The 25,825-nt window shown below is 43.1% G+C and overlaps 1 protein-coding gene across 1 annotated transcript in view; it reads right to left on the bottom strand.

Moving 5' to 3' along the window:
- The window catches only part of LOC126470915 (protein trachealess-like), a 324,995-nt gene that overhangs the window by 51,720 nt on the left and 247,450 nt on the right, over window positions 1-25,825 (bottom strand). The window contains exon 9 of the mRNA XM_050098945.1: window positions 5,385-5,654. Coding sequence (XP_049954902.1) covers window positions 5,385-5,654 — 270 coding nt within the window. The remainder of the gene's footprint in view (window positions 1-5,384; window positions 5,655-25,825) is intronic.

Below are 25,825 nucleotides of genomic sequence, written 5' to 3'. Positions count from 1 at the left end.
GTGTTGTCAGTAAAGAAGCACTACGATCAGAATGGGTCAGTCAGCAGGGCTCAGTGTCTTCGATCGTGGAATATTTTTTGGATATCACCTGAATATCAAAACTACTTCGGACGTTTCAGTCCTCCTAACGGCGCCCAGGCCAACTGTTGGTGATGTGCTCGTGAAGTGAAAACGAGAAGCAAGAGCCAAAGCAAAACCAAGAGCAGGTAGATCTCGTGTACTGGCAGACAGGGACTGCCGAGCATTGCAGAGTGGTAGTAAAAAAATGCATGAAATCATCGGAAGTAATCATTCGTGAATCTCAAAGGCTATCAGCAGTCTAGCTAGAACACTGACTGTGCGTAGGGAGTTTAAAAAAATGGGGTGGGGGGAGGGGGCTACAATGGTCCAGCAGCTTCTCACAAGCCACACATCATGTAGTCAGTGCTAAGTGGCGCTTGAGGCGGTGTAAAGAGGGACGCCACTGGACAGTGGATGGAAACGAGTGATCTGGCGTGATGAATCACCCTATACCCTATGACAGGTCGACGAAAGGTCTTGGGTTTGGCGAATGCCTGGAGAGCGTTAGCCGCCATCATGTACAGTTCAAAAAAATGGCTCTGAGTACTATGGGACTCAACTGCTGAGGTCATTAGTCCCCTAGAACTTAGAACTAGTTAAACCTAACTAACCTAAGGACATCACACACATCCATGCCCGAGGCAGGATTCGAACCTGCGACCGTAGCGGTCTTGCGGTTCCAGACTGCAGCGCCTTTAACCGCACGGCCACTTCGGCCGGCTCATGTGCAGTGTCAGCAGTGAAGTACAGAGGAGGTGATGTTATGCATAGGAGTCTTTTTCTTGGACACAGTGTGGCCCCGTTATTGCGCATAAGACAACGCTAAGTGCGTAAGGATATTAACACATTTCATCGCATAGTGTATTTCGTACAGTAGAGGAACAATTCGGACACGATGATTGACTCATGAGGACAATGCAACCTGCCATAAAGTAACATTGGTGAGGCAATGGTTTGTGGGCAATAAAATTCCTGAAATGGACTAGCCTGTCCAGAGCCCCGACCTGATACCAATGGAACACTTCTGGAATGAGTTAGAGCGTCAGCTTCGTTCCAGACCTCAACATGCTACATCACTACCTTATCTGGTTTCGGCTCCTGAGGATGAATCGACTACCTTTCCTGAACAGACACTCATACACCTCATTAAATGGGTCTGCCTGCTCAGCTGGGTGGTAATGTGCTTGCCTCACATGCAGCGGGCTCGGGTTCGATTCCTGGCGGGGTTGGAGATTTTTCTCCGCTCGTGGACTGGGTGTTGTGTTGTCCTCATCATCATTTCATCCTCATCACCTGCATGCAAGTCGTCCAATGTGGCGCCGACTGCAATAAGACTTGCACCTGGCGGCCGAACTTCCCCGGATCGGACCTCCCGGCCAACAATGCAGCAGCTCATTTCATTTCATTTAATTAAATCCTGAGCAGAGTGCGAGCCGTCATAAAGGCGAAGGGTGGGCACAGCCCACATTAATGTCCACTAATAAGTGTGCGGATACTTTTGATCAGGCAGCATTCATGGGGTTTCGAAGTCTTCGCAACTAACGTCTAGGGCTGATAGTTTATATCGTGGGAGACGGCTTCTGTTAGATGAAAAATGTTCGCTGACGCTTCCTGGTGTCGGTAGGCGTCTTTTTATTAAATTCGCTGGCCCTTGGACGACACGATCTCACCGAACTAGCTGAGTCTACTAAGCAGGTGTGCTGCATCTGCAAACTACCTACCCCAGTAAATGGACAGAGTGATTTTCAATAGGAAAACATTTAGAATAAGTATCTCTTAGCGGACAGACACACTTTACAAGCGAATCAGGAACTTACATTTGTTCGATGATGATGTTGGGGTTGTGGGGCGCTCAACGGCGTGGTTATCAGCGCCCGTACAATTATCCAATCGTTGCTCAGTCCAATTTCGCCACTTTCCTGGATGATGATGAAATGATGAGGACAACACAAACACCCAGTCATCTCGAGGCAGGTGAAAATCCCTGACCCCGCCGGGAATCGAACCCGGGACCCCGTGCTCGGGAAGCGAGAACGCTACCGCGAGACCACGAGCGGCGGACACATTTGTTCGAATGCCATGTCAGAAGAAATAGGGCGAACTATAACTCCACCGACAAACTTTCAGAGGCGGCAGTACCGACCAAAACAAGACAAAAGTGTCTAGTAACATGAGCAGTAAAAAGCATACATTAAGAACTATGAGCACTTTTCCATTAGATGTCAAATGGTGCAAGATGTTCGAAATTCTGAGAAAAATACGGGTAAACTATAACGATAGAGTGGAATTAAAATTCATGGTGAAAGGATACCAAAGATAAGATTCGCTGATGGCACTGCTATCCTCAGTGAAAGTGAAGAAGGATTACATGACCTGCTGACTGGAATGAGCAGTCCAATGAGTACAGATTGTGGGTTTGGAGTAAGTCGAAGAAAGATGAAAGTGATGAGAAATAGCAGAAATGAGAACAGTATCTCAGTCATGTGATACTCATCTACTAGCAAGTAGTTCTCATTTAAGTCTAAGCTAAATTCACGTTATATCAACTACAAGGAGAGAACCAGGTTAAATGCGTATTGTGGAAAGGGGCGTCTTCTAATGCATTCGGTTCCGATATGCAAATCGGGCAGGGTGGGTCGAGATTAAGGCCATGTGCCTTCTCTGTTACAGAATGATCCACGGACGGAAATTACATTTGTGACTCGACTCCAAGTACAGCCGGCACATAATGGCCGACGTGTCATTACTGTCACTCAGGCCCCGGCCCCCTTGAGCGTAGTTATCACTGCACTACTGGAGCCTGACAACAAACTGAAACGACTGCGTAACCAACGATGCACACAGTTTTAAATGTAAATAAAGCGGAGAATTTGAAATTAATTATATATCATATTAAATTTCAGTTTCCATGTTTTTCTTTATTTAGTCACCTAAAGGCCATGCCGTGTTGAAACCATTCCTCTCTGCTTTGTTCTGTTCCTTTCATTTCTTAATAACGTAAAATTATTGTTTCATCCAGTATTTTTTTGATTCTATCTTGCTGTTTTTCTTACCTCTGATTTTTCCTTCTGAAATATTTGTAAGAAATACTGTTTATAAATAAATTGTTAAAAATTTTGTCTTCGTCTCTTGAAAAGTAGCCATAGAAATTACTTCCTTCTTTAACTATTTTAAAGTCACTTCAGTGCAGATCCTTTTTGCATATTTTCATAACAGACCATCCTTAGTTTTCTCACAATCACATCTCAATCGCCTTTAAATCAAGCTTCAACCACCATAGAGCAGCATATTCCACACAAACGTCGTGATACGCGCTCTCTTCCCTTCCACACTGAATAATTTCTTTCCTAACAGTTTCTCTTTTCATTAAACAATATTTTGCAGTTGTAATTCTTTTTTTATCTCGAGCATCTGCTGTTTTTGTGACTAAAGTCTCTAAATAACAGGACTTGTCTGATTATTATTTCAATTGTGTCAAATTTGATGTATGGTAGCCTGATTTTCTTCGATTTTAGAACAATCAAAATTTTGATGTGATAGTGTTAATATTAATCTCGATTTTTAAAAACTGTTTGATTACTTTATTATTTACCTACTCCTCATCGATCCTGTAAGTGTGCCGTCACTGATACCTAACCTAGATTAAGAGATTCTAACATCGTTAGGATCACATTTTCACACTTGCAAAGAGGTTAATGGATAGAGAAATTTGCACATTAACAAATTAGAATTATAAGCGGATGCCGCTAGGGATATAATCCCAAAATCAAGGTGATTATAAACTGTTTTAAAAAGTCAATTTTTTGTGAGAAATTTTGTAATATTGGGTGATTCTAAGACAGTACTAAAACGGGTTCTTATCATAGCGCCAGGTTTTGATACTGATGAACACCTCTGCAACGTATTTCTCTATTGTGTTACCAGAGGTATATTTTAACGCTACTATAGAATATGTCAAAGTACACGGAATTCCTTAAAACATTGTATCTAGGGGTACCATCCTTGAAATTGAATCTGTTGAGGTTACTAGTGTAGGTGTGAATCAGTGTACATTATCCTGCATTTTTCTGCAATTTTCAAGGAGGGAAGTAATTAACATCTATTGCTCAGGTCCTATATGAACACATCTACTCATACCGGTTTTCTCGTCGTTTCGCAAGAGGGAGTGAACTCTACTGGCATACATTCAGAAGTTATTCATAGGCCATTTCTGTCCGTTTTAGTATAAATATATGATGATGTCCTACGATTCATTACAAATTAATTGGGTTTATCTTCGACTATTTCACCTTTTTTTTACTTTTGGTATTATAGTACCATTGCCTAGTGCCTAGACCGTTTCAGTATGCAGTATTGGCCGCAAGCTTACCAGGTTGTGTTAGGGAATATCCTACTTCGCAGCGCTTTGAGTGATATGGCACTGACGACCATTTGTTCCTAAGATGGTGTGAACAGATTTGTGTACGAGGTTCGTCTCAACGCGTCTATCGGCCTGATTGCTAGGTATGAAAACAAATTTCTGCAGCTCGCAGGACTGACTATACAGTTTGTCGCGATGTTGTAAGTTAACATTTTGAACAGCTGTTGGTATGTGTATGGAGCATCAGTACACGTAGGACTGTCTGTTTTACGCCAGGGTTGTTTTATTGATGGCACAGTTCTTTGATTTTTCTCTTCTCTTATGCAATTACGATTTCATGAGGTAACAGTACAGATGTCAGAAATGGCGAGCATAAAATTTATCTTCCTTATCATCTATTAGCGCAGGTGCAATAGTTAGCACAATAGACTCACATTCTGGAGGATGACAGTTCAAATCCGCGTCGGACCATTCAGACTTAGATTTTCCTTGATTTCTCTAAATAACTCCAGGCAAACCCCAGAGTGATTCCTTTTAAGGAGCATGGCCAATTTCCTCCCTAATCTCTCCAACATTCCGAGCTTGTGCTCCGCCTCTAATGACCTCGGCGTTAAGCCCAAATCTTCCTTCCTTCCGTTAGTAGACATCTACCACGATTTTCAATGACATGCCTGTGCAGCACGTCGGTATCAGACCAGACAGTACGTAAGGTATGATTAATCTTTGTTACCTAATAACAATCTTACAGACTATATATCTGAAAGTTTGTCGGTAAAATTCTCTTCCACTCTGACTACTTGGTGAAGTAAACAGAGGAGGACATGGAGCAGTATGTCTGCAAGGGTGGCATGCTGCATAAATTTTCCTTCCTGGAAGGGTGTTGTGAGACTAGTAGGGAGCCGAAAACACGTACTGAGAAGCGAAGCTTAGACTGTAAAGGCAGCTGCGAGTGTCTGCAACGTACCGCCGGGCCTGTCGGCGTCGGGAGAGGGGTTCTCGGGGTCATTGTCCTCCCTCTTGACTGTCTGCGGCACGGCGTCGTCCATCTGGCAGCAGTCCATCACCACGTTCTCGTACTCGCGTCCGCTGATAATGTAGTTGACGCAGATGATGTTCTGCTCGTCTGCGTTCTTCGAGTTGCAGACGACGGTGGCGCACGTCTGCACCCACGTGTAGCCTCCGCTCTTGTTCATTAACCTGTAATACTGCGTCATCACCTGCCCCTTGTTGATCACTGCAACCGAACGAGAAACGACAGTCAAATTATAAGATGAGATGAAAGGAATCATACGATTATATACAGAAGCTGGTCAGAACAGTGTGAATATCCACGTAAAGAGAGAGAGAGAGAGAGAGAGAGAGAGAGAGAGTCGTATGGCATACGTCACAAGGAGAACCAATGTCGTTCAGCCTCTAAGGTGATACGGTTTTCTGCCATGCCATGCCTGAAGATTGTGCCTAAAACATCATTTTTTTTCGAAAATATTTGATTGCCTATTTCACATCTTCAGAGTATTTACTCTCAGATCCAAAAACGATTTGTCTCTATTCGAATTACAAGAGCGTCACATCTTTCAATGTTGTCAAGATAGTACCTGTCTATGAGAGACTTGCATCTGATTCACTGCTGACAAGATGCACTGACGGCAAGACACAAAATTCAAATGAAAGTTGGCGCAGTATCATTTGGTTCAAGTGTCCCAAAGAAAAAAAGAAAAGAAAAAGGAACATCTTTGGGGTCTCCTAGAAGCTGTTTCTCTGTACAGTATGGGCTATTTGAAGATTGAAAAAAGCAGCACTGCTTTATCACCTTCCCAGAACAAGATCTGCTTGTTTAGAGATCAATGACGGATCAAGCAGGTCACAAGATGCTGCATGAAGAACGAAAAACTAAAGGAAAAGGCTAACTTGTCTTGAAAACACAAAAGAGGAAGCCTTACTAGAGCAGGAAGGGAAAACGTATGGTGCTGGTGAATGTTAATTGGTATGTGTCTTGTACGAGTATTCATTTTTTAATAACATTTTAAAATCCATTTTCCCGTAAGTTTGTTTTTCTTAGTTCAATGGCCTCTTTTTTATCGTAAATGTTAACCAATCTCAAAGAAATGTTTGCAGGAAGTAGTCTTCAGGTATATGCATACTTCCATGCAGCCATATTATCGAAAATGTAGTTTGCCATATATATTCTGACAGTGGCATGGAAAATTTGAGTTTTCAGGGTACCTGGCTCACATTTTACCTCCAGTTCATCTGTGTTCTACATGAGACTCTGCACATTCTAAGCACACTGAGCAGACAACTGCAATATCTGGCATTACGTATCAAACGAGATACATCATGACTCATGTTCATTTTGCACTGACTCTGATGTAATACTAAATGAAGAAGATCTAGAATCTTGTGAATAAAAAATTTGAAAAATTATGAAATCATTGTAAATTTTTAAGTGTTGTGTGAGCCACAATAAAGTACACATGAGAAGTAATGTGGTTAAGCACAGTACTCTATGTTTTCCAGCAACAGGAATGAGTTCGTGTTGCCTCTTGTGCGCACAACGAAAGGAATAGAATCCAACATTCTGTCTGCTTTTTGAGTATATAGCTCTGCATAAGTCCTCAGCTGGGTCTTCGCAATAACTATTTTTCCCCCGTTTGTATTAAACATTACATTAAACTTATATCGTATTTTTTTCATTTTTGGCTCTCGCTGGACGCAGATTCTTCTTTTGATCAATGGTAATAGATGAAACAACACTTAATCATCCCAGGGAAGTACAATCACTGATCAGTTGAAGTATTAACCACGGAATTTCTCGGAGTTAGCTTAACTAACATCATGCGTCGTATGGCGTTATTCGACAACAACCAGAAACAGGAAGTAGTGCTAAGATTGCCTTTCCACATCTCGAGATTTTTTGTACAATTTTTGGATAACAATAGTCAAAAATGTTTGATAACGGTCGTCTGAAAATTATTCTTGAACTTACATTAGAGTATTCCACCCCCGCTGACTCTATTACTTTGTTATATTTTGTACGTGGTTACGTAAATAAATGGACATTTTCTTATTTTTTAAAGCCCTCCTACATTCTTTATTTCACCATAGTCAAGCAGCCATAAAATCCACATACCATCTATAATTTTTATACGTGGAAATTATATGAAAGGGAAAGCGCAGAATTTATTTCCTATTTCGTCGAGAAATGAACCGCTAAGGAGGACTTTTTAACACACTGCAGCCATTTCATTTCACAGTAAAAGGGAGGACGAGCATGAAATAAGCACAAAAGCAAAATTATTTAAGGCAGAAGACGTGAGTCCATGTATGTTTTTTTTGAAAGATTCGATTTCTGAGCGCAACCAATAATAAATGAACAGAAGACCTTAAAAGAAATTGCTCTACGAGTAAAATAACCACAACGCCAGTCTAGACACTGATAATAGTTTTAAGTTAAAAGGTACTTCTTTCCACTGGTTACAAGTCACGAACCATGCCGAGAAGAGGCTCAATGAAAACTTTTGTATGTTTCTAAGTACTACGAGAGGTGACGTGACACACGATGGAAAGTTTTCATGCTAATATTAGTATATGGGCTTCGACACGGAAAGAATCTAAATACTTTTCGATTCTGGATATCGTAATGCAAGCTACAATAACAATAGCTATGGCACACAGAGAGTGAAATAATGAAATGAAAGTTACATTTGTTCTTGTTGGTTTCCTTGTGCCGTCATATGCTATATCTTTATGAACTTCGCTATATGTCAGCTGATAAATTCTGTTCTCGTTCGCTTTCGATTTATATGATCGGAAACTCAAAGAAAAATACTTCGTTTTGTAGAAAAGTTTTGTATACATAAATTCCCAAAACAGATCTTACGTGTTGTATTTTGGATTTCACTGCTTGAAACTTCCGTTACAGTTTCTAATAAGCGCCTTCACTGCGCTGTGTAGTTAGACTAGACATGTGTGTCAAGATCTCTGTATGAAGATGCAGAGGGATTTACTTTAAACTTATGTATTCATGGAAACTTGTCATCCCAGTCAGAAATATTATTTAAATAAAATCGATGACGATGAAACTTACAGCAGCAATCAGCCTCGGTAAACATGTGCAGACGAAAAAGAAATCTTCCTCGGAGACTATTGGTTGATGCTACAACACGTTCCATTTACTCACTGTATAAGATGACGAGGCAGTGATGATGAACTACGTAGCAACGTACACATTATTGTACTATTGTTTTACGCTAAGATAGGAAACTGTGAGAAAATTACTTTCGGTTATTTTTAAAATACAGCGAACAATTCGAGATTAAAACTCTCTTCCAGAAAAGAGAATTAAAGCAAGATTCACAAAGTTCTCTCTGTCCATGCAAATAGTTCCGTTCTATGTTATAGCATTAACTTCCATGGCAACTGGACATTTGCTTTACAATCCAATGTCGCACAGATTTTGCAGAATAACTAATTTTTTCTTAAAAGAGCTAGAGCCAAGGCGCCATTACAAACATTGCGGAACAAGACGTACTGAATAACAACTTTCGGGACAATCAAAATATTTGTAAAGACTTGACTTAAGAGTTCTCGCGAGGCTGCATGTTTCAGGAAATTCATGTTACAGTGTCAATAGAAGATATTTCACATTAAAAAAGCCACGTACTTTAACCTTATCTTTAACTTTTAGTTCTTTTATTGCTTCCCATAGGTTACATGATTCATTTGAACTCTTGTTTTCAAAATGGAAATATTTCTTCGAAATTTTGCAGAGACAGTCACCTTGCATCATTTACGAAAGAAATGAAGCAAACCAGACTGTTTGGAAGCGGATCCACAGCTCTGCACATAGTTAACAAATACCGCGATTTCAAAATTGTTATTCTTGTTGCCTGGTAAGAGAGACCCACTTGGCACTGCTTAAACCGCAATACATATTCCGGCCACCTTACCTTTCAATTTGAGCACGTTTATAGGATACTTTTGATAGGTGTTTTACTACCTACATTAACAGATGTGCTGCACTCTTTTTTTTTTCATTTTCTTGACACTCTCCTTTCGATATCTTGTACGGTTCACGATATAAAAGTGGTGTTACACCTTACGCGTTTCACCCTCAATATGACACAACGATAACTCAGACCTTTACACTCGAACAAAGCTGACACTTGGCGCATTTGGTACAGCAGTTCAGCTTTAAGACCGAAAGCTTCCCAATGAAATTGTGAATCATTTTGTGCGCGATTCCCTATCAGATGGCAGCAATATAACTTCGCGGTAAGGCCTTCTCACGGTTCAGAGCTCCCGAACGTAGAATAATCAAAGGGCAACAAAAACGGGGAAGAGAATTAAGGCGAATTTGTTTATGAACGTAGCAGAGCGAGCCGAGTGGAGCGGGCTCGTCGGACGGCGGGGGACGCGCCACAACTTGAGATGTGCGGCACATCCGCCCGCGCGCGCGACTTGCATACGCAAGCGCCGCCCTCTACAATCGCACCAACAATTCAATAGTCCTCGTTCCGACACACACAAAAAGTGCGCACAGGGGATGAGGGAGGGTTAGAAGCCGCGCGGCTCGTGGACAAAAGTGTGGAAATTGGCCAAATAGCGCTTAAAAATACCCCAGCGGCGCGCGCCCGCCCGGCTCCGCGGACACGCCGAATAAAACATAAAACACATTAAAAATTTCCCTCACACACACTCTAACTGAATTCCTCCTCGAGACGCGGCCTGCTTCTTTTCTTTTTCCTTGGCAGACTGAAATCCGTCGGAGGTAGGTCGGTGTGTTATTAACGCTAATTAAATTAGCAATTCCCATCCCGCTCAAATCGCGTCACGGCATTCGTAGCACGCTGCGGTATCTGTGTGTCGCGGCAGGAGGAATTTTAAAAAGAGAGCGCTGTCCGCTTACTGTAGTCTGTAAGAGGTACGGACTCTACTTACGTTTTCGTTAGTCTTCAACTGTGGCGTTTTCAGAAAGTGTAACATGTAGACGAGTGAAAGGTTATCGAGAGAATCTAACACGCCGAAATTCTTGTATATGGATTTCTAATACAGTAATCCAGCTTTTTTCGCTGCAGCTCCTGTATCCTTCAGTCCTTACATTATGAGCTCCCTAAAGTTCTTCATGGGCGATTTTTATGGTCTCCTCCCCACGCACATTATTTTCGCCACTTCTCTGGAGATTGTTTCCTGCATTATCGTATTTCGTCTTTTTACCTGAAAGAAATTTTCGTTTCGTCAGATCAACGTTTGCTTTAATGAGCCTCTGCGATGGTTTTAGCTATGTCCCGCCCTGGAACTGGATTCTAGCTTTACAAAATGCAGCCGAAAGGTATTGGAAGAACAGTCAGGAACCAATAATTTGCAGCTCTGTTATGATAAAAGAATTGAAAGACCTGTTAGGAGACAGGTAGCTGTAGAAATGTTAAGGGACATATAATGGATACGTAAAGCAGGAAAGTCCGTTACACGCTCTCGGATAATACTGCTAGAGGATCACTGCTCTCGAATTACTGCCTTGCATAAAACTCTAATACGTCGAAAACCTACAGCTTTCTTTTGCTTTCAAGTCCTCTTGTTAACGTCCAAATGCGTCTTTATCTCTACGGTTCTGTTTCTTTTCCAAAGCTCTGGAGTGACTCTACGACTTCCCACGTCAGTAACTTCTGCCTGTCTTGCCTGTATGATCCACCTTTAATTGAGGTAGTTTAATATGGTCAGAAGTGTGGACTGAACTTATTGAACCAAATGTGTGATACTTGTTTTACACTCCGTTCCTTATAAAGAGATACTGATGAAATTGATTACACGGAAGGAGTAGAAAAAGTGAATGAAAATGGTCTTTTAGGATAGTATGAGTCTCTATTATAAATATAACAGAATTCATCAAACCGTCAGTCCAGTTACATCCTAGTATGATACTACATCGTGTTGAACATGTGGTGGCAAGAGCAAGAATTTTCAGCAAGTTTGGACAATGCAGGTAATGGAATATCTTATTTAAGTACTCAGCCGTAGGAAGCACAGGGGCAAAAGGATGTTTCAGTTAGATCATTCCTTTAGGAGATTAACTTTTTTTGTTAATGTAGATATTTCTCCTTGCTATATGTTCATATTGTCATAAGAGGCAATGGTATCTGACAGAACTAAATCTGATTCATCATTTTCGGTCTTCAGACTTTGATGAAATACGAATTTCCGTTCTCACTTTTTCTTCTTCGTGAGGAATCATCAACAAAGATTACTGCGAAAAAGGGGTCTTCTCTGACAGGTAGAGTGATGTGTGGACTTATTAACTTCATTTTGAGTGAGAGATGCTGAATATGCAGTGGAAATAAAAAGTTACTGAAATCCAAATCCTAACGTTGAGCCCTACCCATATTTTATAGGCTGACGTAAAGATAGTGAAATATAAAAGAAAGTTTAGTGACATTCTGAAACCTAAATTCATAGTTTTTTCTACGGAAGCTAGAGCTTGGACGATAGAGACAATTGCAGTAATGTTATCCTTGCCAAAAGACCAGAAATCCTAATCGAACGCACTTGTTATCCTGATGTTAAGCGTTCTGGTGCTTGTGATGACAGTTGCAGCAGATGTACCCACTGCGTGGTTAACAATATCTGAGATGGACAGAAAGAAGCAGGCTAATGTTGTTAATGCTGCAGATAATCGTTCCCTGATGAACGGCACAATGCGAATTCACGCGTACATGTATTCTGACGAGCCACTCGTGGCGGCTATTGATTGAGGTGAATTCAGCCGCACCCACTGCAGGCCACGCTGGCACGGAACTTCTGACAGATGAAATGAATATACACATATTGTCACGAAACTGGTACCCTTAGAGAAGTTTGTGAGTTCACTTCCAGGTGGTATCACAAAGATTCAGCACAAGCTATCAAAGTAGCTATTGGGCTGTGCAGAACATCAGGGCAAGTATGACCAATAGGACAGGCTGTGGTGGAGGAATCTACTGAAGAGCAAGACGACGGAGGACAAATGATATCAATGACAATGTGAGATGTAGCTCGCATTTCCAGGAAAAAGAGTTGCTCTCTGTCAATCCTCATTCTCATCATGTAGTCAGTAATCAGAATGATCCAGTCAAATCTTACTCTTTAAGAATATTAAAACAGCCTAAAATTCAGTTACAGGCTGTTGGTTGACTCCTGATCGTGGCAGCGACAGCTAGTTTCCTGAGAGGTCTGCAGCTGCTCACCTCACCTGTTATCGCTGTATGCGCCAGTGGAAATTGCGCAGGGGCGTGTAAATCAATATGTGGTGAGACATAAGAAATATTTTGTACGGCTAACGTAGAGAGATTAGCTGGTCTCAAAGATGAGGACGCTCACATGATTCTTGTTTATATGGTTAAGCGCAAACGCAAAATACTATTGTAAAGTGAAACTGTTCCAATTTTACATGATGCATTTATTCTGACAATAGAATGTGAATGTAGCCAACGTGAAAATAAACTTGATGTTTTATCTAGAACTTAAAATCATGAAGTTGTATCTCAATGACTGGCGATGAAACATTAAACAATGTTTTTTTTTACGTTTATGGTGTCGAATACATTTGAAGTTAATGACGAACTATCCAGTCTAGTAGAGTGAAAGGAGTGTTGAAGTCTGTAGCAAAGCAAATAACACAGATAAATACTGTTAACATCATATTTACGTCAGACTGGATAAGACGATTTTGGTTTGGGATGACTCAATTTATGTGGAGCTTATAAGAGAGAGGGAGCAAATGAAGATAAGATGGGAGATATGATACTATGTGAAGAATTTGACAGAGCCATTATTAGAAACAAGTCCCATAGAATAGACGACATTCCCTCAGAATTATTGACAGCCTTAGGATCCAGCTATGAAAAAAAGTTATTCCACCTACGAACAATTTACGGAAATGCAGGTGACATCTTCAACTTGGCGGTTGTTGAAACGTCACCCGACTGTGTACTATAAGGTGTCTGGGCATTTTATACACCGGGAGAAACTCAAGTGCGCAAGATACACTGCCTGACATAACAAGTGAACTACCCGGAAGAGGGGAGAAAACGAAAGGAAACTTCAAGAAACTGAGGAGATATGTAATGTTACTCTGGTGATTACGAAGATGGGTCAAATTTACAAATAATTGGCAGCATGAGCCTTCTTATCAGTGTGACGTTGCACTTTATCTGGCCTTGATGCATACATTGATTTGGTAAGGAACGGACTTATAAAGCCGTCGTAACTTCTCCTGACCAAGCTAGCCCCCAGATGGTTCTTGATATACTAGATACGGAATTGAATGGGACAGAATAGACTTCTGTGCTGGTCCCACATATGTTATATCGAGGACAGACCTGGGTATCTTTCCCACGTGAGTACCTCATCATCAAGCACACAGATCACAGAGACACGTGCAGTGAGTGGACAAGCATTGTCCTGTTGAAAAATGGCACCACGATATTACCGCATGAGAGTTAACACATGAGGACGCAGAATATCTTTGTCATATCCTTCTGCCATCAGAGATCTCTTAATCACTGAGAGACGTGACCTGAAGTGATATCCGATGGCTCCCCGCACTATGACACCACAAATAACACCGTTGCGCCTCTCCAAAATATTGGAAGCATGAGACATCTTCTGAGGTCGCCGCTACACTCGCCGACAATGGTTATCCAGGATAGTGCAGAACCGCGATTCATCGCTGAACACAGTTCAGTGCCATTGAGCAGCAGTCCGTGCTTCACGATCACGGCACCATTCCAGACGCAGCCGTTTGTGTTGTTGTGTTAACGGCAGCTTACACATGGAAATATAATAATTTAGTATGGCTGCTGCTAGTCTCTGATCAATGGTGTCGGATGACACAGAATGTTGCAGGAAGTCCATTACTTTTTCTCGGATAGCATGTGCAGATGCAAAAGGATTACAATGTGCTTGGTCCGCACTACGATAATACTCCTTTGAGGTGGTCGGTCATGGTGGAGCACAACCTTGACGATGAGTATGCCTGCCCTCACGTTGTCATGCAGTCCATCATGAGGCCACTGTCACATCCGAATGCCCCGCAAATCTGGATATTCATCGACTAGACTAGTTGGCCAAATGGAGATCCACAATGAGGCCCCTTTCAAATTCTGTTAGATGGTGATAACACTGTGCGGCGTTTCAGTGGATGTGACCCCCTATGAAGGTTCAGGACAGTCAACCAGAAAGGATGTGGTGAGACCTGTGTCACGCCCAAGACATCAGTGAGACAGCATTAAATTAACATTCATTTATTATTGAGAGTTTTACGTGATTCAGTCTCTTCCTCGGCACAGTTTCTAGCAGCCTTGCAGCGTCCGCGTCACAGAAACATTCTGAGTGGTGCACCCATCATGGAATCTGCCCCTAGTGTCAAACGCAGTCAGTTCCGTGGCCTCATGCAGAGTAGAGCAGCGGCAGGCATATCTTCACAGCCTAGTGTGACTGAGCATGTCAGCAGAAGCCTCAGCACACTCGTTGAGTGTAGTTGCAATTAGGCTTGCTTGCCTCCAGGTATCTACACACTCCTGATGAGAGTTGTCGTGACAGCGAAAAGATGGAGGTCCCAACAGTGACATGGAGGACAGCTCGAGGGCGATCCCAGCATACTGCTAGTATTGCGGTATTTGTGCTGCCAAGGAACGCCCTGCTCTCAAATTGGATAGCTTGCAGTCAGACAGATTAATTCTTCATCCAGAGAAGACCTACACGGCCATCATGTTGTCAGTCACCGTTGTGACATGCAGGAATAGCAGCTCACAGAGTTGAAGTTTTCCCCCACAGCTGGTTTGCTGCCGACTTGTAGAAGTAGACTCTAAACTGGCAATGGCCGGCAACACTTCGTCATATGACAGCGGGTCATCCTGCAACCAAAGGAGCTGGTTTTCCATAGGTATCAGTGATGCAGGTGGGATGACCAGACTCTGATCCTGACTGGAAGGAAGGGGAGCGCTGTGTAGTAGTCAATGACGTGATTCCCCTGTACGGGTGCCCATATGTGCTCCAGTTTTTCGAGCATGTCGGCCTTATCTGCTGAACTAATGTTTAGTTTCAGAGCTTCAGAGCGTTCTGTTATGCAAGGTTTACAGTATGAAAACCGTTCTTACATAGTATTTAGGTGTAGTTATTCCACACTGCCTCGTCACAGAATATTGTTACGCCTCCTCTACAGTGAACCGCGTGACCGCTACGGTCGCAGTTTCGAATCCTGCCTCGGGCATGGATGTGTGTGATGTCCTTAGGTTAGTTAGGTTTAAGTAGTTCTAAGTTCTAGGGGACTGATGACCTCAGTAGTTAAGTCCCATAGCGCTCAGAGCCATTTGAACCATCTACAGTGAAGTCATGGTGCTGAATCCGGTGTTCCCGACGCTCCCTCGCACAATCTGTGGCACTGTGCTCCTTGCTTGCTTGTATTTCCACGTTTCTTAGTGTTTATACTCGTTATTCAACCGTTACATACAAGGTAGGGATGCAGGCATGCTGCACTTGGATGTAGTTCCAGTCAGATTATTTTTTTTTTTTTTGTCCACTCCAAAACTATTTGGCGTGCAACAACTATCTCTCACAAGTATGCAGCAGCTCCATGTCCTTCACGGTGCTTACTCAACATCTGATGCTGTTCACACTGCTTTGTTTATCCTACCATGCCTGGTAACAACGCTAAATACAAGCAACAGTAGTTAGCTCTGGTGGCTCTTCTTCCTGTCACAGAGAATTACAACTTTGATCATTCTTACTGCTAATGTTGTGTATGTGTACGAAGTTGCATTGACTGCCAACCATGTCTTCTGGGTGCACGTTTTTTGTCAGGTAATGTATCTGAGACAGGAGAAAAACCGTCAGACTTCGAGAGGAACCTAATAATTCCTAATCCAATGAAGATATGTTATGGCATGTGTGAATACTGCTGAACCATCAGTTTATGAAGTCTTGGCATGAAATTAGTGCCACGAATTAGTTGTAGAATAATTGAGAAACTGGTAGAAGCCAACCTTAGAGAGGATCAGTTTGGGTTCCAGAGAAATACGGGAACACGTGATGCCATTCCCCCTTTGGCTTCTTTCAGAAGGAACCGAAAAAAAAGGAAACCTACGTTTATAGCATTTGTAGATTTAGAGGAAGCTTTTGACAGTGTTGATTGGAAGACGCTGTTTGAAATTCTGAAGGTAGCAGGGTAATATACAGGGGGTGAAAAGTTTTCTTTTATCAAACTACAGTTATAAGAGTCGAAAGGCATGAAAGGGGAGCAGTAGTTGAGAAGTGAATTAGACAGGGGTGTAGCCTATTGCAGATGATGTTTAATATGTACACTGAACATGCAATAGAGGAAACCAAGGGGAAATCTGAAAAGTGTGTTAAAGTTCAGGTAGAAGAAATAAAAAGTATACAGTTTGCCAATGACACTGTAATTCTGTCAGAAACGGCAAAGAACTTGCAAGAGCAGTTGAATGTAATGGACAATGCCTTGAAAAGACCGTATAAAATGAACGTCAACAAAAATAAAACAAATGAAGTGGAATGTAATCGAATGAATCAGGCGATGCTGAGGGAATTAGATTAGGAAATCAGACACTAAAAGTAGTCGATGAATTTTGGTATTTGGGCAGTTGAATAACTGATCATGACCGAAATAGAGATAATATAAGATGCAGAACAGAAATAGTATAAAAGGGTTTCTGAAAAAGAGAAATCGGTTAATATCTAATGTACTGTTAAGTGTTAAAATATCTTTCTGGAGCTATCCGCCAGGAGTATAGCCTTGTAGGGCGATGAACTGTGGACGATAAGCTGGTCAGACAAGAAGAAAATAGAAGATTTAGAAGTATTGTGCTACAGACGAATGCTGATGATTAGATAGGTAGATCGAATAACTAATGAGCAGGTACTGTATCGAAACGCAGAAAAAGGAAATTTATGGTACATCTAACTAAAAGAAGGGATGTGTTGATAGGAAACACTCTGAAGCGTGAAGGAACAATCAGTTTCGTAATGAAAGTAAGCGAAAAGTCTTGCCGTAGTGGTAACACTGGTTCCAGACAGGTCAACGATGTCAGGCACTGTCGGGCTGGGCTAGCACTTAGATGGGCGACCGCCCGAGTCCGCCTAGCGCTGTTGGAACACGGGATGCACTCAACCTTTGTGAGGCAATTCAGCACCTACTTGACTGACAACGGCAGGGAGAGTTGTGTGATGACCCCGTGCCCCTTCATATCCCAATCCAATAGGTTGAGGATGACACGGCGGTCGGTCGGTGCCGCTGGGCCTTCCGAGGCCTTTTCGGACGCCTTTAATGGAAGTATGTATGTGTGGGTTGGAGTAGATTGGGTAAAAATTGTATACGGAGACAAAAGCTCGAGTACAGTAAGTACGTTTCTGTGGTTGTGCAGAGATGAAAAGGCTTGCACATGATAGACTAGCGTGGAGAGCTATATCAGACCAGTCTTCGGACTGAAGACCACACTAGCGACTGTCCGTCTCTCTTTCTTTGTTTCTTTCTCTCTTGGCATGGGTATAAAAACAGTAATGGAACGCCACGAGAGCCGATACTGTAACGTCAGATCCGATGGGTCGAGCACTGATCCCGAGCAGTTACGCTCAACGCGGCGTCGATGGGAGTGACAAGCATTCGGAAGGGTTAGGGGCGTGCGGTAGGCGGCAGGCGCGAGGGCGCGGACGTGAACTTGGGCGAAATCGGGCGGGCGGAGGGAACAAAAAGCGGCTTGTCGTGAGCGGCGCGCTACGTGAGCGTCTGGACGTGAGGCGTCCACGTCCACGTGCTGCGAGTGCGAATGGCGGCTGCGGTGGGCCGCGACCTGCACCACGCTCATTACGGCGCCACCGCGCGGACACCCATTCATACCGGCTGCACGCCACCCGCTCCGGCCGGCACGCAGCAGCGATCTATTATTTTGCCGCCAAAATCTCTCTACTGATTGCAAGAAACAACATTGCAGCGAGTGTAAAAAGACTTAGAATATTCATCAGTTATTTGGAGATATCTCTCTTCTTTTTAATTTAAGGTGAGTTAGAATAGATTAATTTTTGACATTTTCAGATTTTGACCCATTATAAAATTTTTAATTTTCTTACTAAAATGGCATATAAATCACAAACTCGCATGGGAAGTATTTTATTTTTTTAAAGTATCATCTGCAAATTTTTACACGCGTTACATCCATAGCAAATAACGTCGGTAACTTTTTATACAGGGTGTTACAAAAAGGTACGGCCAAACTTTCAGGAAACATTTCTCACGCACAAATAAAGAAAAGATGTTATGTGGACATGTGTCCGGAAACGCTTAATTTCCATGTTAGAGCTCATTTTAGTTTCTTCCACCTACGCTCAATGGAGCACGTTATCATGATTTCATACGGGATACTCTACCTGTGCTGCTAGAACATGCGCCTTTACAAATACGACACAACATGTGGTTCATGCACGATGGAGCTCCTGCACATTTCAGGCGAAGTATTCGTACGCTTCTCAACAACAGATTCGGTGACCGATGGATTGGTAGAGGCGGACCAATTCCATGGCCTCCACGCTCTCCTGATCTCAACTCTCTTGACTTTCATTTATGGGGGCATTTGAAAGCTCTTGTCTACGCAACCCCGGTACCAAATGTAGAGACTCTTCGTGCTCGTATTGTGGACGGCTGTGATACAATACGCCATTGTCCAGGACTGCATCAGCGCATCAGGGATGCCATGCGACGGAGGGTGGATGCATGTATCCTCGCTAACGGAGGACATTTTGAACATTTCCTGTAACAAAGTGTTTGAAGTCACGTTGGTACGTTCTGTTGCTGTGTGTTTCCATTCCATCATTAATGTGATTTGAAGAGAAGTAATAAAATGAGCTCTAACATGGAAAGTAAGCGTTTCCGGACACATGTCCACATAACATATTTTCTTTCTTTGTGTGCGAGGAATGTTTCCTGAAAGTTTGGCCGTACCTTTTTGTAACACCCTGTATAGAAGGCTGTGGATTGCGGTATTACAAAGGAGAAATAATTGTTTTCTATTAGTAGTACTGTTGAAAAGAATATAGTGGCTTTACGCAATATAAAACCATGTTGTATGTGGAAGTTCTAAGGATTCTGTTTCTATGGTGATCAGTGTGGGTACCAGGAAGATAATTGACAGAGTCTGACAGAACATTGTTATAAATGCAAACCAGTGAACCATACAGGACGTAGCTGTGATAGGAACTATGAAGGAACAAGTGATTTAATGGAGGCCTCTGTAGCTGTTGAAATTTTCAGTCCACCCGTGGATGAAACAGGTGTCTGTTACTGTAAGTTCTCAGGTGATGGGAACTCAGAAGCATACAACAGTGTAATAACAACTTTGCTTTATGGTGATAAGATTACCATATAATAGGTATGTATGGATCGCTTTCAGAAGAGGATGGGCAGCAGGCTAAGGAAGCTAAAAGTAAGTTTAAGAAAGAGGAAGCTTTCTGTTGGTAAGCCCATAAGAGGTAACCTGGCAGGCAAAATTATTTTTGAAATACAACACCGATATGGGAGCAATAATACTGATGATTTGTTCAGAATGAGAAAAACCGTATTAGCCATTTCTACAAAATACTGTCAACAGATGGCAAATCAGTACATCAACCCTCCTCTGTGGGAATCCTAGTGCAAGTATCGCTACATCCAATACTCAAAAGCGTCACAGAGCGAGAAAGATTCATCCAAGTAGCTGTCTTGAAAGTCACAAAAAAATTGGAAATTTGTGGTAAGGTCTTACGGGACCAAACTGCTGAGGTCACCGGTCCCTACGCCTACACACTACTTAATCTAACTTAAACTAACTTATGCTGTGGACTACACACACACACCCATGCCCGATGGAGGACTCGAACATCCGACGTGGGAAGCAGCTTGAAGGTCATAAAGCCCATTTACAGAGACCTGGCACATCCTGACTCGTTGACGTGTTTACATGGGCAGACTCAGAATCCAAATGAGTTTTTCAACAATCTCATATAGACTCGAATATCAAAAACTGTTTTTGTTGGGACGAAGACACTAAAACTGAAGGGGAGGGGAGGGTCTGTGATGATTTTACTGCTTTTAATGATGGCGACATCGGTAGAGTGAAAGTGCTATAGCGTATGAGAATTCATGGAGCAAACTGCATCATAGAGCTTCAACGGATGGAAACAGTTTGCGTCGGTAAACCACAGTATGCAGCAAAAATGGCCAGTAATGAATGCAGAAGGAAGAAAAGAATGTAATCCATGGAAAATGATCAACAGGATGGTACACGGTGTGGTACAGAGTGCCTCTGAGAGATAGAGAAAAAAAAATAGTAAAGTTTAAGTCATGTAAAACTTTAGAAACTGTTTCTGAAAATTCAGTATTCAGCTGCATTATTCCCTAAATCTTAGGAACCATGTGGCGAAGAGTATTCAAGTTTTCAATGAGTTGCAACATAGATACAATGAGTCGACTGAACAAAAACAAGAACATAATGCTAAGTATAATTAATATTATTTTGGAGCAAATACGGAAAATTATACTGAATTTTAACCATATATTTAAAAAATTGTATTTCCTGTACAACTGGCTCAAATGAAATGATTTTAATTTAGTACACATAGAACACAGCGTGTAATGTCCTGTAAAATTTTCATGTCAATTGCTATAGTGGTTTCTGAAGTACAGGGAAGCTAAGTAACAAAATTTTACACCTATCGGTAAATGGGGTTCTAACCGCCCTTGAAGTGGTAAATTCTACAGGTATGTGCGAGAAAAAGGGAGGTCGGAAATTAGGTCATTAACGACAGGGGGAAACAGATAGATGAATCGATCGTAACGTGTTCAAGGAACCATCTCAGCATTCTCTTGAAGCGATTTTAAGGACGTCACGAGAACCTAAATGTGAATCATCTTTAGCGGAGAACATGACCAATGTCTTAAAGCTGCTCCACCTCTTACGGCGTGATTGGACATCTTTCCACATTTGACGCCAAGTTTAAGCTGAAATGAGCAACTCTAAGTAGTCTGTTATTTCAGAAAGACACATTCTGTATCAGAGCCGTCTCCAGACGGTGCCGTTCTATCGAAATGTGTCGAATACTATTCCTGGAAAGGAGCAAGAATGATGTTGAGTGCAAGTGCGGAAGCTGGTGGATAGGCAAAACATTGAATTACGTACAGAAAAATGGTTTTCACTGGATTTATTTAAATAATAATATCCATACTTAATTATCATACAGGCAATCAGTTGAGCCCTGCCGGCGCAGACATCAGCTTCTAGGCCACTCTTTAACCGACATCAGCTGTCTCTAATAGCATTGTAGCAACCCTCGAAAGTGATTGGGATGGAAACGAGATCAATAGAGCTTGAGGATGGCTGTTCAAGACCTCTGCTTCCAGTTAGACTCACTCTGACTGTACACATACTCCTGACTGGATACTGGCTGGTTATATTACAAGACTGTATGGCCAGGACATGATTTGCTGTGTCATTTAGTGACCAGTCGAGTATCGGTAAATAAAGACTCCACAGTCTACCTTTCGGGATGGTAACTGTCTTCCTGTTGACAGAATATGACACTGTCTTCAGCTGACATGAATTAGGGCATTAATTATTAGTGCCTTACTTCACAGCCGGATTTCAGCTAGAGAAATTGAAGGTCATCATGCGAGGCCAAAACCACGGTAATTCGAAAATGAGGCATTTCCAACTACTTATACAGTTGCCTACCGATGTGTAATCTCCTCCAAACAGTCATTCTAGCAGGAAATACGGGATTAGATTTACTATGAAGCCGAACAGCTCCGCAGCGGGTTACAACAACCCCAGTAATTTTGGAAAATTTGTAATGCAACCTCTCAAAAGGTGAAAATGATGTTGACACATAAAAGGGCCCTTGTAAGGCCCTCCAGTTCGACAACACGCACAGTGGCACCCACGCATCTTTGCAGAGAATTTTAAAAATGTAGCTGTATTAAGACAATCTGTGTAATAGTCCAACGCTCCTGAAAGCAGGCAACCCTTCGACACCCCTCCAATCCCAGATGACTGCTAGCAGGCGCCTAGGACTACTTCACAGAATGTCTCAGTACAGGTGCATTTTAAACTTCTCAATAAAGTTGCGAGGTGCGAGGGTGCCACCTTGGCTGTTGTCGAACTGGGGACGGAAGGGGGGGGGGGAGTCTTAAAGGGACACTTTGCCGATTTATTCATACATGTGTTGTGCCAATGTTGCACCCCTCCATGGCCAGGCCACAGGACGACGCGAAACAAGAGAGATGAAGCTGCATAAGCACAATTGGCTACTTCAGACCACGTTCAAATTTCGTCGAATGGTTTTGAACGGTCCATTATGGATGCAACATTTGCACAAGAGCAAAATCTGAGGTCGCGGTGCAGTCCACATGGTTGCGACTACGTTCAATGGAGATACAGTCCCGAAGTGTCTTTGGAGAAGAGGTGAAATGTCTGGGGGTGTCAGCTGCGTTAAAATTTGTCAACAATGTCGTCCTTCTACTCATCGCACTGCGAACTGTCGTTTTTGACCGCGAAAATGTGTGGGAATCAACGCCCCAAGGAAAGGGGTGGTTTCAGTGACGCCCTTTACGCCACCCCTTGAGACCTTTTCGTGTCGATTCTGGGCAATGATATTTTTGAAGCGAGAATCTTTCGTCTTTTGAGATAACTAACGAACTTGGCGATGCTTCATATGTCTGTAACAGCTGACTGTGGCATGAGAGCAGGTTATAAGTTATCGATGAAATGCAAATAAAGAATAATACTAAATTTCGGAACGAGTGACATAGGGAGCACAGCTCATTTTACTATTACGAACTCCAGAGAAAAATATGATTGTAGAAACTATTCGCAAGTGCCGCGGAATAACTGAAAATTTGATTTTTTGTGACTGATGATTGAAAACGTCTGCATACAGACTGGAGTGCTTTTGTGACAGAGTTCTCAACGTAAATGACCTATTAGAAAAGTAAAACGTATAAAGCAGGGTACAAATTTCGGGAGTGTCGGATAACAGTGGTTCAGTATTGAGTGTAGTTTGTTACGGACAGTGTGCTTTAGTGTATTTTGAAATACACTCCTGGAAATTGAAATAAGAACACCGTGAATTCATTGTCCCAGGAAGGGGAAACTTTATTGACACATTCCTGGGGTCAGATACATCACATGATCACACTGACAGAACCACAGGCACATAGACACAGGCAACAGAGCATGCACAATGTCGGCACTAGTACAGTGTATATCCACCTTTCGCAGCAATGCAGGCTGCTATTCTCCCATGGAGACGATCGTAGAGATGCTGGATGTAGTCCTGTGGAACGACTTGCCATGTCATTTCCACCTGGCGCCTCAGTTGGACCAGCGTTCGTGCTGGACGTGCAGACCGCGTGAGACGACGCTTCATCCAGTCCCAAACATGCTCAATGGGGGACAGATCCGGAGATCTTGCTGGCCAGGGTAGTTGACTTAAACCTTCTAGAGCACGTTGGGTGGCACGGGATACATGCGGACGTGCATTGTCCTGTTGGAACAGCAAGTTCCCTTGCCGGTCTAGGAATGGTAGAGCGATGGGTTTGATGACGGTTTGGATGTACCGTGCACTATTCAGTGTCCCCTCGACGATCACCAGTGGTGTACGGCCAGTGTAGGAGATCGCTCCCCACATCATGATGCCGGGTGTTGGCCCTGTGTGCCTCGGTCGTATGCAGTCCTGATTGTGGCGCTCACCTGCACGGCGCCAAACACGCATACGACCATCATTGGCACCAAGGCAGAAGCGACTCTCATCGCTGAAGACGACACGTCTCCATTCGTCCCTCCATTCACGCCTGTCGCGACACCACTGGAGGCGGGCTGCACGATGTTGGGGCGTGAGCGGAAGACGGCCTAACGGTGTGCGGGACCGTAGCCCAGCTTCATGGAGACGGTTGTGAATGGTCCTCGCCGATACCCCAGGAGCAACAGTGTCCCTAATTTGCTGGGAAGTGGCGGTGCGGTCCCCTACGGCACTGCGTAGGATCCTGCGGTCTTGACGTGCATCCGTGCGTCGCTGCGGTCCGGTCTCAGGTCGACGGGCACGTGCACCTTCCGCCGACCACTGGCGACAACATCGATGTACTGTGGAGACCTCACGCCCCACGTGTTGAGCAATTCGGCGGTACGTCCACCCGGCCTCCCGCATGCCCACTATACGCCCTCGCTCAAAGACCGTCAACTGCACATACGGTTCACGTCCACGCTGTCGCGGCATGCTACCAGTGTTAAAGACTGCGATGGAGCTCCGTATGCCACGGCAAACTGGCTGACACTGACGGCGGCGGTGCACAAATGCTGCGCAGCTAGCGCCATTCGACGGCCAACACCGCGGTTCCTGGTGTGTCCGCTGTGCCGTGCGTGTGATCATTGCTTGTACAGCCCTCTCGCAGTGTTCGGAGCAAGTATGGTGGGTCTGACACACCGGTGTCAATTTGTTCTTTTTTCCATTTCCAGGAGTGTATAAGTTTTGTGGTCCACTGCACAAATTCCTTGTACACACAGAAATAGTAATTTTCACAGTAGAATGGTCAACAAGGCAAGAAAAAGTAACTTGAATAATTTTGAAGTGCTTTTCTGTTTTTGCGAGCTATAGTCGACCATCAATAAAGAAAGTGTCCTCTATTGAAAAGCACTGTCAATAAACAAAGACACGCAAGTCATAAGAGGGAGCGTCAATAACACTGGTAAGTTCGAATGCGTGGTAGTTAGGAAGTTAGGTTGCTGAAATCAGACCGCATTAAAAAGTGAATGTTCTCGGGTGAATGAAGAAGGATCACTCGCAGCGGGTGGTCTTTAAGGCCACCGTTCAGTAAATTCTAATGCGCTGTCCAGCTTCGCGCGTCACAAGTTAGTTGCACTCACCGGCTCCCTCTGTGGCCTCGACCAGAGCAAATGGATGATGAGTGAACAGATTGCAATAGCGGTACACGTGGTTCATTCTCCGACGAATCCTTTTGTACACTATTACGTGAGAGTTCTCAACGGAGTAAGTGTTACGTGACCATCAGGAATGGAACCTGTTATCCCTTGAATGATTTTTACACTGTGGAGAAGGAAATGATGACGCATTGAGCAGAATTATACGAGCAGAGTACAACAAAACACTGGTACTAGCTTCGACCGCTTCCACAGAAGCAACTGTGTCTAAAGAAAGCCCAACTTGAAGCTGCAGTTCTCCGTAAATCGCTTAAGGTAAGAGTAAGTATGCTCAATACCGTATTGACGGCTTATTCCTATAGCGTTTCTGTCAGGTCATAATGCATACCTTCAGTTAGCAAAAAAGTTGTTAATTATTATAACAATATGGTCGCGAAATTTGATCACTCAGACAGGA

The sequence above is a fragment of the Schistocerca serialis genome, chromosome 3 (genome assembly GCF_023864345.2).
Source record: "Schistocerca serialis cubense isolate TAMUIC-IGC-003099 chromosome 3, iqSchSeri2.2, whole genome shotgun sequence".
Taxonomy (NCBI): domain Eukaryota; kingdom Metazoa; phylum Arthropoda; class Insecta; order Orthoptera; family Acrididae; genus Schistocerca; species Schistocerca serialis.
Note: the sequence above shows the minus strand (reverse complement) of the source record. Positions and strands in the feature narration are given on the sequence as shown.